Source organism: Protopterus annectens, chromosome 10.part0, assembly GCF_019279795.1.
Source record: "Protopterus annectens isolate FY-2018-M chromosome 10.part0, PAN1.0, whole genome shotgun sequence".
Taxonomy (NCBI): Eukaryota; Metazoa; Chordata; order Ceratodontiformes; family Protopteridae; genus Protopterus; species Protopterus annectens.
The window spans coordinates 1801851619-1801866026 of NC_056744.1; the positions used below are offsets into that span (position 1 = coordinate 1801851619).

Consider the following 14408-nt stretch of genomic DNA (forward strand, 5'->3'; position numbering starts at 1 on the left):
GTATTGTGTGACCTTTTCAGAAGTTCTTGGTGGTTCTGCCTCAGATGAGATTCTCCTGTATTGTGTGACCTTTTCAGAAGTTCTTGGTGGTTCTGCCTCAGATGAGATTCTCCTGTATTGTGACCTTTTCAGAAGTTCTTGGTGGTTCTGCCTCATGAGATTCTCCTGTATTGTGACCTTTTCAGAAGTTCTTGGTGGTTCTGCCTCAGATGAGATTCTCCTGTATTGTGTGACCTTTTCAGAAGTTCTTGGTGGTTCTGCCTCAGATGAGATTCTCCTGTATTGTGGCCTTTTCAGAAGTTCTTGGTGGTTCTGCCTCATGAGATTCTCCTGTATTGTGAACTTTTCAGAAGTTCTTGGTGGTTCTGCCTCAGATGAGATTCTCCTGTGTTGTGTGACCTTTTCAGAAGTTCTTGGTGGTTCTGCCTCAGATGAGATTCTCCTGTATTGTGACCTTTTCAGAAGTTCTTGGTGGTTCTGCGTCAGATGAGATTGTCCTGTATTGTGACCTTTTCAGAAGTTAGTGAGCTTACTTTGAGGAATTCAGATTGCAAGCTGACATTAACTCAGCAGATGGCCATTACCACACCTGACTTCTAACTGTGGTAAGACATTAAGTGACTGTCTTTGGGACTGATAAACAAGATTTCAGTGAGTAATCGGGTAGAACAGTCCCTTTTACTCTCAATAATAGGCATGATGGTGAAGCTTCTTTAGGTTTAGCATGCTCGTTGTGGATATGTGAGAGTTCAGGCCAGGGGCTCTGCTAGCATTTGTCTGCCACTCAAGTTCTCGCTTCTCCAAGTAATCATTTGTTAGTCCTTGGAACTCCTCTAGTACAGTAAACAGTAGTGGACTCAACACTCATTCATTCTTGAGGTACTCCTTTGTTGATTGTGATGCTTTTTAAACAGTTATTGCCCACACATACCCTTTGAGGTCTTTCAGTCAAGAAGTCCAGGATCCAGTTGCACATAATGGGTGTTGATATCTAGATAAACAAGTTTTTCAGTTAGCTGTTATGGGATGACAGTACTGAATGCTGAACTGCAGTCAATAAACAGCATTCTAACATAGCTGTCCTTGTTCTCAATGTGTTCCAAAGAAAGATGCAGTGCAACAAAAATGGCATATGTTGTAGAGCGATTGGCATGATATGCGAACTAGAGTGGATCTGTTGTCACTGGAAGGCTTGCTGTCCGGTGTTTTTTGACTATCCTTTCAAAGCTTTTCATAACAGTGGACACGGGGGCTACTGGTCTATAGTCACTGAGGCTTGAGGGAGATTATTTCTTCAGCAGTGCAATAATATTTGTGTTTTTGAAGCATTTGGGTACCTTCGCTTGACTAAGGGAGATGTTAAATATATCTGTGAGTACAGTGCTTAGTTGTTCAGCACAGTCCTTTAACACATTTCCCATGATGTTGTCTGGTCCTGCAGCTTTCCTAGGGTTCACCTGCTGCACAGTTCTCTTCACCTCTGTTGAGTTTAGGCTGAGCACTTCATCTCCTGGGTCTGTAGCAAAGTTCACTGCCTTGAAGCTGTTCCTTTCCTCGAACCTGCAGAAAATAGTGTTCAGCCTATCCAGGAATTCTGTGTTAGGCTGACAGGGGTTTGTATTCAGTTCTGGCTTTTTATGCCCTGCTACATGCACTTGGGGCTTCTCATATTAGTGAAGTGGCTCTGGACTTTCTTTCCATAGGCCTTTTTTGCTTCCTTTATCCCCCTCTTCAGGTTTGCCCTTGCCACACCAAGAGCTTCCTTGTCCTTTGATTTGAAAGCCTCATTACGTTCCTTCAGATGCTTGTATACTTTGGTGAGCCAGGGTTTTTGGTTGGTTCTTATGATGATGTTTCTGTTGATGGCACATCATCTACTCATTTAGATATATATGCAATCACAGTTTATGTGTGTTCATCCAAGTTAACAGGTAGATCAGCTGTTGGCAGCCTCTTTGAATATGCTCCATTTTGTATTGTCGAAGCAATCTTGGAGTGCTGTGATTGCTGCATTTGGCCATACCCTGATTTGCTTCATAGTGTTTTTTTCCCTGATCAGTGCAAGTTTGTAATCTGGCATTAGGATGATGGTGGAGTGGTCTAAGCTGCCCAAGTGTGGGTATTGTACTGCTTTATAAGCCATCTTGGTATTGGTGTATACCTTGTCCAAGGTGTTGCTACCCCTTGTTGAAAATCCCACATGTTGGCAGTAGTTTGGTAATACTGCCCTCACATCTGCCTGGTTGAAATCCCTTGCAGTAATGTATGCAAAATCTGGGTTCTTATTCTGCAGCTGACATACTGAGTTACACAGCATAGCCGGTGCCTCTTTAGTGTTTGCACTCGCTGGGATATATACCACTAGCTGACATCATTGAACTCTCTAGGCAGTTAAAAGGTCTACATCTGACTGTTAAGAACTCTGTGTTTTCAGAGCAATGACTAAGGGCAGTCTCTCAGTTTATGCATCATGCACACTCCGCCTCCTCTACATCTCCCACTGAGTGCTTGATCTCTGTCTGCATGAAAAAGTGAGCCCTTCCAGTTGTACTGCTTTGTCATTAATGTTACTGTGCAGCCAAGTTTCTGTAAATGTAAGAACATCTTTCTTTGTGATGTTATTTCCAGCCTTAGGTGTAGTCCATCTTATTGTCCAGCGAGCGCACGTTTGCTAGAAAAAAGGTGTAGTCCATCTTATTATCCATTGAGTGCACGTTTGCTAGAAGAAAGGATGGTAATGGAGGCCTGAAAGGGTTTGCCATTAGTCTGGCAGAGATTCCAGCATTTGATCCCCTTTTCCTGGATCTTTCACAACTTTTCCTCATGATCTTTTTTTCCCCCCTTGTGCTGTGGATGCTCTTTTTACCTGATTGAGGCACTTTGAACCATACTGTGTAAGAATGCCAAGGTCACGGAGTATAGAAATTATTGTAGGCCCCACAGACTGTGCAGACAGCAGGGTCCATCCAGCTGCACGGCAAGCTTAGTTGCGTTATTTCCAGTAAGTTCTGTCTGCTAAAAGTAACTGTATCTTCATTTATAGCCTCAAAAACTGCTTTTTCCATTTTTTTAAGAAGAAAAGAAGACAAATACTACACATTTCTCTGTTGAGCCGACACAGCTGCAGCATCACAGGGTGCCTCCATTTTTTTTTAATTGGAGTACAAAGGAGGAATAAGTCAAGAAAAATAAGTACATTGAAATGCACAACACGAGTAATCAATTAAATGGTGGAACATAACATATATAATAAGTAATTTTAATAAGTTAATCAATTTGTTTACAGTTCTAACAAACTCCAGATGTAGGGGAAGACAGAAGAAGTTTCCTGGGCAACTGGGTGAAAGAATTAGTGAAGGAAAAGTGAAGAGTGTGGTGGTGGTTGTGTCTTTCGGCTTTTCCCGGTTAGGGGTCGCCACAGCGGAACTCCGGTCCGCTAATGATTGGTAGTTGATTTTTACGTGCCAAGTTACCAGCCCTGACGCACAACCTTCAACGAAGGCACGCCCATTCACGCATGTCTCCATGCAGAAGACGTTCTAGCTGAGAATCGAACTGGACAGCATCTTACTGTAGAGGCGACAACGCTAACTCAGCACCACCACCCCAGATAAAAGTGAAGAGAGAGGTACACAGAGGGAAATAAAATAATGTGTGTATATGTGTATATTACAGTGGATATAAAAAGTTTACACACCCCCTGTTAAAATGCCAGGTTTTTGTGATACAAAAAAATGAGACCACAATAAATCATTTCAAAACTTTTCCCACCTTTAATGTGACCTATAACCTGTACAATCCAATTGAAAAACAAATCTGTTAGGGGAAAAAATATAAAAAATAAAAAACATACAGTACGCTGGTTGCGAAGTGTCAACACCCTTAAACTAATACTTTGCTTTGTGTGCACACTCTTAAACTAATATTTTGTTTAAGCACCTTTTGATTTAATTACAGTACTCCGCCTTCTTGGGTAGGAGTCTATCAGAATGGCACATCTTGACTTGGCAATATTTGCCCACTCTTCCTTGCAAAACCACTCCAAATCTGTCAGATTGCGACGGCATCTCTTGTACACAGCCCTTTTCAGGTCACCCCCCCAGATTTTCTATTGGATTTAAGTCTGGGCTCTGGCTGGACCATTCCAAAACTTTATTTTTTTTCTGGTGATGCCATTCTTTTGTTGATTTGGATGTATGCTTGTGGTCATTGTCATTTTGAAAGGTGAAATTCCTCTTCATCTTCAGCTTTCTAGCAGACACCTGAAGGTTTTGGGCCAAAAGTGACTGGTATTTGGAACTGTTCATAAATCCCTCCACCTTGACTAAAGCCCCAGTTCCAGCTGAAGAAAGGCAACCCCAAAGCATGATACTGCCACCACCATGCTTCACCATGGGGATGGTGTTCTTTTGGTGTTGCAAAGTGTTGTTTTTGCGCCAAATGTACCTTTTAGAATTGTGGCCAAAAAGTTCAACCTTGGTCTCATCAGGCCATAACACATTTTCCCACATGATTTTGGGAGACTTGATGTATTGTTTTGCAAATTTTAGCCAGGCCTGGATGTTTTTCTGTGTACTAACAGGCTTCCGTCTTGCAACCCTACCCCACAGTCCAGACATATGGAGACTACAGAAGATTACTGTCACATGCAGTACGCAACCAGTACGTGCCAGAAATTCCTGCAGCTCCTTCAGCGTTGCTGTAGGTCTCTTGGCAGCCTCCATGACCTGTTTTCATCTTGTCTTTTCATCAATTTTGGAGGGATGTCCAGTTCTTTGCAATGTCACTGTTGTCCCATATTTTCTCCACTTTTTGATGACTATCTTCACTGTGTTTCATGGTATATCCAATGCTGTGGAAATCCTTTTGTACCCTTCTCCTGACTGATACCTTTCAACAGTGAGATCCCTTTCAGGCTTTGTAAGCTGTCTGCGAACCATGGCTTTTGCAGTAACAGACAACTGAGTAAATGTCAGGAAAATCCACTAGGGCAGCTGAACTTTATTTGGGGTTAATCAGAGTCTCTTTAATTGATGTCAGGTGTGTACCCAAGAAGACTGAATGCTGTAATTAAATCAAAAGGTGCTTTAACAAAGTATTAGTTTAAGGGTGTGCACACTTATGCAACCAGCATATTGTATGCTTTTTTTTATTTTTTATATTTTCCCAATAACAGATTTGTTTGTTTTTCAAATGAATTTTACAGGTTATAGGTCGCAAAAGGTGGGAAAGGTTTTGAAATGATTTATTGTGGTCTCATTTTTTTATATCACAAAAACCTGGCATTTTAACATGGGTGTGTAAACTTTTTATATCCACTGTTTGTGTGTGTAAATTTTTATATCCACTGTTTGTGTGTGTGTGTATATATATATATATATATATATATATATATATATATATACATACATACATATATATATATATATATATATATATATATACATACATACATATATATATATATATATATATATATATATATATATATATATATACATACATACATACATATATATATATATATATATATATATATATATATATATATATACACACACACATACATATACATACTTGTTTGTATATAGTATATGTACATATGTTTGTGTGTGTGTGTATATATATATATATATATATATATATATATATATATATATATATATATGTACTTGTTTTGTATGTAGTATATATGCATATGTTTGTGTGTGTGTATATGTATCTCTGTATATATTATAAAGTGATCCAGAGGAGAAGAAACCGCAAATTGTGGCTTGACAACATGTTGGCCACTGCTGTCTAACCTTCAAAGTTTTTGAGATAAATTATAAGCGGTTCTCAGTGTTTCAGAGGATTTGTTTAATTATAATTGTTTTGTAACTCTTACCAATCATACTTCTGCCATGTTTTATATAACCAGATTGTCCGTCTTAAAAGTGTTGACTTAAAGGTTCTCTCTATACTTTTAGGATCTTGGATAAAACTGTTCGTTCATCATAGTAATGTCTGCTGTGTGAAGTTTTGCTGTTTACTTTTCTGTCTTAGAGCACAGGATTTGCAAGCCAGGCTAAACGTTGTGGAAATACTGTTTTGTGTGTAGTTACTTTGTAGCCCTGACATGAAATGGTGGGCCAGGGGATGCCGTCTGTGCTGGATCTTTCTGAATCTCATTTCTCAGAACTGTACATTAAAGATCAGTCTTACAACCAGGAAAATGCTGTTGAACGTGAATGGAATGTTTTGATTTGGATTTTTTTTTTTTCAATCAGTAGGAAGGAAATGTAGTTTATCTTGGTAAATATTTACATTTTCAATATTAGATTGTTAAAAGTTGCTTTTTGCTCTCCCTCCCTGCTTGCCTCATTCCTTTCTTCCTTTTCCTTTTGTGGAATACAGGAGGAGGAAGCCCTGCTGTCTGAAATGGACGTCACTGGTCAAGCCTTTGAAGACATGCAAGAACAAAATATCAGACTGATGCAGCAGTTGCGGGAAAAGGATGATGCCAACTTTAAGCTCATGTCTGAACGCATCAAGTCCAACCAGATTCATAAACTTCTGCGCGAGGAGAAGGATGCGCTTGCAGACCAGGTACTCACACTGAAGACCCAGGTATGTATAATTTTTGTAACTGCTCATGTGTCCCTTCTGCAAGGTCTTCACTTATTCAGCACTTTGGGACTGCAATTGCATTAGATGAATAGTTATATACTGTAAATTTTACCAAATGCTACGTAATGAAGCAAATTTTCTTTTACTTTTTTTTGTTTAATCTTAATTCAGTAGAACTTCTAGAATGGTTCTAGCCAGTGAAATCATTTTTAAAGTTGTATTTATCTTGTATAAGAAAATAATTTCCGTATGTACATTTGTGACGTGACATCCCCTGAGGCTTGCACAAGCCATTGTAAGCATAAAAAGGTGTGTTCCTTAGCTTTAATGTTCCATTCTTTCCCACCACTTGCAATGTGTCAGTATAGGTTTCCTAGCATCACATTGTGGAAGGTACTGTGTGCTTGGTGCTAAAAAGTGAAAAGCAGGATCATGTCAAGGAGATGTGAATGGGTCATTGTGAACAGGAAGGACAGGGGGCAGAAGCAACAGAGTATGGAAATGGACGAATCTTTAGGATCTGAAATTTTTTTTTTTTCACAGAGAGGGTTTTTGACCCATTGAATGGGCTGTCAAACTCTGTGGTGGAGAGAGAATCCACAGAATCATTCAAGAGGACATGAGAGGAGTGGAGAAGGGTAAGGGGAAATTAAGGAATGAAGGAGAGGCAGAATACACTTAAAAGGCACAGCAGGTGGACTTACTGTCTTCTTGTACCATCAAGCAAATGTCTGATAATGACTTCAGAACCTTCACACTTCCTTTTTGTTCATATAAGGTACTGAATCGGTATCAGTTGTGCTGCTTGTACTGTCTGGACTCTCTTGTGCTGCCCCTCACTGCATCGAATCTTCTTTAACCCACCTGCTGATATCACCTGGAACTCAAAGCCAGCTTCTTGCCCAGTAAATGTCTGAAATGAGAGCAGATAGAAGTAAGATCGTCAGTTAGACGAGCATGCAAAATTTGTTTGAAGGACAACCCAGCATGAGGTAAAAAGTATGAGACCTAGTCCAGGCCTGGGGTCTTCAGGTCTAACCAGACCACCGAGTCATGACTTCAGTCTTCTCAGCTGTGATAGAGATTTTACCGCAATTGCAAAGTCTTGGAATCAAATTCTTAGACTTGTGTCGTTGACCCAGACTCTGGTTTAACTGCTGAGGTCATAGGCTTTGCTATTAGTTTTGTCTGCTGCTGAGGATATGTAGGACTCCTCTGATAGGACGTTTTCACCTGTAAAGATCTCATGTGAAATTATGTCTGTATGTAGCTCACTGAATGGAGGTAAAACCTCCCTTAGAGATTTGTTCACACTGGTTGTTTTCAGGGCCCCCATGTTTCTGTCGCTTCCTTCACTGAAGTTTAGAAATCATTTTCCAGAGTAGTAGGTGCTGGTAAATTAAGGTGCATTTGTATATGCACCCAGGTACATACCTGCCTGCTTCTGGGCCTGATTTCTGTCTGTCATTGACTACTCTTACTCCTGCTTTTAACAGCACCACACACTGGGGCAGATATCTCTCCTTTTGTCAGCGCCACACACCGGGGCAGATGGTCCTATTTCTGTCAGCATTGCACACTGGAGCCGATGTTCTTGCTTTTGTCAGCACCGCACACTGGGACAGATGTTCCTGCTTTTGTTAGTACCACACTCTGGGGTATATACTCCTGCTTTTGTCAACACCACACACCGGGGCATATGTTCCCGGTTTTGTCGCAGATGTTCCTGTTTTTGCCAGCACCACGCACAGGGACAGATACTTCTGCTGTTATCAGCACCACACACTGGGGCAGATACTTTTGCTTTTATCAGCACCACACACACTGTGGCAGATAGTCCCGCTTTTGTCAGCACTACATACTGAGGCAGAGAGTCCCACTTTTGTTAGCACCACACACTAGGGCACATAGTCCCGCTTTTGTCAGCACCACACAATGGGGCAGATGGTCCTGCTTTTATCATCACCACACACCGGGGCAGATGGTCCCCCTTGTCAGCACCACACACTGGGGCAGTCTTGCTTTTATCAGCACCACACATTGGACCCTTTGGCACATGTCTTTTCACCATTACTGGTGTTCCCTTGGGTTATGGTACATTTAACAAAAGCTGAATTGACAGACTTTTTTTTTTAAATAAGGTTTCAGATATCAGAATGATAGTGGTTGTTGGAGTAATAGGGGGTAACGCCCCCACACCTACACACGCGTGCATACACTAACCATGGGCTTTCCCCTCTATACTACTTAACCTTCAAGGTCACACAATGTCGGGGCAGGTGAGGGCACTTTGATTAAAGGGTTTATGGTGTAACTTGACAATGTTAAGTTGTCAATCTCGCCTTCATTCTTGCTGGATGGGTTCGGAGCCGAACCTCTGCTCCGACTCGGCCTATTACTAAAGGTCGAGAGCTATTTTTACCGGCTCGAGGCTATACTATGTCCCATAATGCTTGGCATGATTTACCCAGATCTCGTTTGCCGCTTCAGCTACGAGGTTGCGTTTTTCACCGGATCCAGGTCGTATAAAATTTTTTTTATATTTCTAGTGAGTTTTTGGTAGATTTTTCTTGGTTCTCTTTCTTCTAGTAGTGTTAGTAGTATTCCACTAGTTTGTCCCCTTCCTAGTAGTTTTTTTCCTCTCTTTCACCCTTAAGGTGAATAAGCCCTTGACCTTTTTCCCTATAGTTTTAGTCAAGGTTCCCTTTAGTGAGTGTGTGTGGAATTTTTTTCTTAATACAGAAAAGTTTAGATTTTTTCTTGGGTGTGTGGTCTTTTCAAGCGTTGAGTGTGTGCTTGTATTTAGTGTGCTTGTTTAGACTTTGTTGTCCCAGCCCTTTGGTATCATGTCCAAAGATACCAAGGTCTCAGGATTCAAGAAGTGTGACTCGTGCTGTCAGAAAATGTCTCTGACAGATGGTCACACTTCTTGTGTGTATTGTTTGGGCCCTCTGCACCTGCAGGACTCTTGTTCTATCTGCCATGCTTTTAGTCCAAGAGTCCTGCAGGAACGCAGAAATAAGCTCATTCTTAGGGGCTTGTTAAAGCCTGAAGGTTCTTCGGCTAAGCCTCCGTCCGGCAAACCTTCAAAGCAAGCCAAACCATCGGCTTCATGTCCGGAGCCGGCGCCGAGCGGACCTCCTTCTATTTCCTCGGTTCCGGTCGGAATCGATGTATCGAGGCTTCAGTCGGCTCCGACTTTGCTGTCGGAGCCGTCTCTTAGTCGAAAGTGTTCCAGGTCTCCTTCATTGGAGTCGGCGTGGTCGGCTCCGAAGTCCCCTTTACTTTCGGAGTGGAGCAATAGGTCTCACTCCTCTAGGTCTTCCAGGCTGTCGGACCATGACCTCGAGAGGGTGGTCAGTAGGCTTCTGAAGTCGCAGGCGCTGGCCCAGATGTTACATAGTCCGTCTCAACAGACAGCGACTACCCTAACGCCTGCTTCTCCTCCAACTATTCCTTTGACCTCGGAGCCGGAGGTCGTCGGGGTTAGCACCGTTGGGGCGTCGGAGCCGATACCATCTTTGTCGGCTCCGATCCCTTCCTTGGTCCTGTCCTTGGAGGGAACCGGGCGCCGAGACTCCCTTGTCGGCTCTGAGGGGGCGAGTGGCATCAGACCCTTGTCCGACCCCGTTCTCCCTCTCGGAGCCTCGGCGCAGGTGATTTCGGCCCCATCAGCCTCGGAGCCATCCCTCTCGGTGCCGGGAGGAGCCCTTGTCTCTTCGGAGCTAGGCTCCTCTTCTCTGCCTGATATGGGCGCCTTTGAGGTCATGAGGAGTGTGCTGGCTCCTATACCGGCGCCACGTTCGACCCCGTCGGCCCCTCCCTTGGTGCCTGCTTCGGCCTCTGCCTACCCTCCTGACCCCAAGCGTGGAGAACCAACGCTTCAGGTGGCCCCATTGGGCGTATCCTCCTCCTCCTTTCGTGGCCTCCCCTGATCCCGTAGGGGAGCCCCCTCGGAAGAGAACATGCAAGAGGAAGCATGTAGACTCCCCTGAGTCAGTCACATCAGACACCGACCTGGATGAGTCGGAAGGGTCCACAAGGTCCCCCTGTGAGGATGTCTCCTTTTCTGACATCCTGGAAATTCTTAGGCAGAGGGGGAACTGGTCTGCCCTCAACCCTTCCGAGGACTAGTCGGTGTATCTGGATGCTTTTGGTTCTCGCCCTTCCACCTCCTGGGTGTCTCCGCCTTTCAACCCACTCATGGATGTGGTGGCTTGGAAGGCGTGGACGGCTCCGGATACCATGGAACCAACTCCCCGCAGGCCGACAAAATTTATTACAGCTCCTTCAGACAAGCAATTTCTAACTAAGGGTGTCCCTGTTGATGCCATGGTGGTGGCAGCGGCCACTAAGGAGGAGTTGGCCAACCCTTCAGTACCTGTCCATCCTCCTAATAAGGAATCTAGGACCATGGACAGGTATGATAAGCGGATGGTCTCTTCAGCGACCTTTGCCATGCGGTCGTTGAATTACTTGTGCCACTTCACCCATCTGCAGAGAGATCTTCTCAAAGAATTGGGTGATACCTTACAGGACCCATCAACTGCGGGGTCTCAGGAAAAGATCAGCTCCCAGCTGGCGACCCTGAACTCGATTGTCAACTCCTCCATGCAGCTCATTTCCTAAGCGGCCGATGAGGTGAGTAGAGCTGCAGGCACGGGCATTGCCCTAAGGAGACACGCCTGGATGCGGCTTTGTAACATTGCCGACCCCTTCAAGGCGTCCTTCACGAACACCCCCTTTGATGGTTCTATGTTCGGACCTCAAGTGAAGGATACCTTGACCAGGTGCAAGCAGGAAGGCAAGACTCTCTCTGCCGTGGGAGTCCGTTTTTCCACTCCTTCCAGACCGTACTCTAAAGGTCAGAAGAGTGGCAAGGGAGTACTGCCTGATGCACATGGTGAGCTTCCCTCCAGAGGCAGAGGAGGGAACAATAATAGACGCCTCCCTAGGGGCAGAGGGGGTCCACAAAATCAGGGTAGCAGAGAATCTTTCTCTGACAAACCCTTCCAGCATCCCTGAGGAGCTTGCCCGACTGTCCACCTTAGGAGGCAGTCGGGGGAAGACTATCACTGTACCCAAAAGCCTGGCATTCCCTCACACAAGACAAATGGGTACGGTCAATCATATCCGAGGGTTACAGAATTCCCTTTATCCACACCCCACAACAGCCAAAAGGGTCCCTTCCAGACGTTCCACCCGGTCTATGGGATCAGGCAGCACTAGAAATTTCAAAGCTGCTAAGAAAAAGAGCCATCCAGCCAGTCCCAGCCGACCAGCAAGGATCCAGAATCTACTCCAAGTTCTTTTTGGTACCAAAAAAGACAGGGGACTGGAGACCTATTTTGGATCTCAGCAGGCTGAACAAGTCTGTTCAAAGAAAGAAGTTCCGGATGGTCACGCTACAGTCCATTCTACCCTTTCTGGGTCAGGACAATTGGATGTGCTCTATAGACCTTCAGGATGCGTACTGTCATATCAAAATGAACAGGCGCTCCAGAGGGTTTCTCTGCTTCCGGCTGGGAGACGGTCACTACCAATTCAGAGCCCTGCCCTTTGGCCTCACCACAGCCCCCAGGGTGTTTACCAAATGCATGGCAGTGGTTGTGGCTCACCTGAGATGACAGGGATTCCAGGTGTTTCCATATTTAGACGACTGGCTCCTTACTGCCACCACCAGGCGTCAGCTACTCCACTCCAGAGATTATGCTATCCAAACTTGCAACGAGCTAGGTATCTCTATAAACTTTGGAAAGTCTGCCTTGTCAGTCTATTACCTTCATAGGCGCCGTTTTAAATACGGTGGAGCTGTCAGCAAAACTGCCCCTACAAAGAGTTTCAGACATCTGCAATCATGTTCAGATTCTGCTACAGGAGACCAGAGTCCAAGCCAGATTCGTACTAAAAACTCTAGGTCTCATGGCAGCAGCTATAACATTACTCCCCTTAGCTCACTTTCACATGCGGATCCTGCAGTGGATGCTCTTTTCCCAGTGGTCCTTTCAACAGCTTCCAATGTCACACAGCATTCTAATTACTCAAGCATGCAAAAGACACCTTTCTTGGTGGATGATCTCCCCTCGGGTACTCCAGGGCAGACCCGCTGTCCCCCCCCCCTCCCGGTTGCCACTGTGACAACGGATGCCTTCCTGAACGTGTGTGGGGGGGGGGCATTTTCACGGCAGGACAGTACAGGGCACATGGCAACCCTTCGAATGCCACCTGCACATAAATGTCTTGGAAATGAGAGCGGTACTTTTAGCGTTACAGGCCCTTCAGGACTCTCTACCCTCCAGGACTATTGCGATTCAGACAGACAATATGTCTGTAGTGTGGTACATCAACAAACAGGGTGGAACCAGATCCTACCCCCTGTGTCGGGAAGCACTCAGACTTTGGCAGTGGGCGATCTCTTATCAACGGTTTCTGGTCGCAACGCATATCCCCGGGAAGTCCAACGTCATAGCGGACAGACTGAGCAGGGCCATTCTCATGCCCTACGAGTGGTCGCTCAACCAGCTAGTAGCGGAAAAAATATTCAGAAGGTGGGGTCAGCCTTGCTGCGACCTTTTTGCAACCCCCCAAAACAGCAAGTGTCAAGACTTCTTCACCCTCTTCCCTCTTCCAGGTCCACCCCCCCAGAGACGTTGTAGTCCACGATTGGCCCCGGGGTCTTCTGTATGCTTTTCCTCCCTTTCCCTTAATTACTCAGTCCAGAAAGCAACTGCCTTGAGATCCAGAATGATCCTCATTGCCCCTTACTGGCCTCGACAAGTTTGTTTTCCGTTCCTGCAACGTCATCTACTGGAGCAGCCCTGGCATCTGGACCCAGTGCCAGATGATCTGACCCATCAATCAGGTGGGCTACATCAATCCCTTTGATCTCTCAACCCCACAGCTTGGTTGCTGCACTTCCAACCGTAGCCAGGCTTCCCTGAATTTCTCAGTCAGTTCGTGACATCATCCTCGCTTCTCACAAGTCTAATACCAGAAAGACTTATGCTAGCAAATGGAAGCGTTTTTCTGTTTGGGCAGGGAAAAAGCAAGTGGACCCTTTTAAAGCTCCTGTCCAAACAGTTCTAGAGTTTTTGGCAGAACATTTTCAAATGGGCTCTTCCTCAGCCACTATCAGAGTCCAGCTGGCGGCTATTGCAAATTTCCACGTTGGCTTGTCAGAGACCAGCATTATGTCCCACAAGCTTTGCAAAGCCTTTCTAAAAGGAACCCTCTTACTTAGGCCCCTGGTAAAAGATCCTCCACCACCGTGGGACCTAAATTTGGTACTGTCGTCTTTAATCCTCCCTCCTTTTGAGCCAGCGGCTTCCTGTCCGTTAAAATTGCTCTCATGGAAAACGCTCATCTTAGTAGCTATCACCTCAGCGAGAAGGGTTTCGGAACTTCAAGCACTCTGTGTTCGCCCTCCTTACCTAGTTTTTCACAAAGATAGAGTGTCACTTAGGACTAATCCATCCTTTTTACCTAAGGTACTCTCTGAAAAAAATCTCAATCAGACCATCGATCTTCCTGTCTTCTTCCCAAATTATACCGATAGAGCTGAAAGGAAGTTACATTGTTTGGATGTTCACCGTCAACTACGTTTCTATCTGGATAGAACTAAGCAGATGAGGAAATCAGACCAGCTCTTCCTGTCTTATGCAGAAGGGAAGCAAGGCCTCCCAGTTTCCAAAGTAACCTTGTCCAGGTGGTTGACCTCTCTTATCATGTTTATTTATCAATTGAGACATAAGGAGCTCCCTACTAAACCTAGAGCTCATTCAACTAGAGCATTAGCTTCT

At 44.7% G+C, this 14408-nt stretch overlaps 1 protein-coding gene across 5 annotated transcripts in view; it reads left to right on the top strand.

The window, feature by feature from the left end:
- Window positions 1–14408, top strand: part of RNF40 (ring finger protein 40) — a 713617-nt gene that overhangs the window by 568921 nt on the left and 130288 nt on the right. For all 5 annotated transcript variants that reach the window (XM_044086638.1, XM_044086641.1, XM_044086639.1 and 2 more), the window contains one exon: window positions 6397–6609. In XM_044086638.1, coding sequence (XP_043942573.1) covers window positions 6397–6609 — 213 coding nt within the window. The remainder of the gene's footprint in view (window positions 1–6396; window positions 6610–14408) is intronic.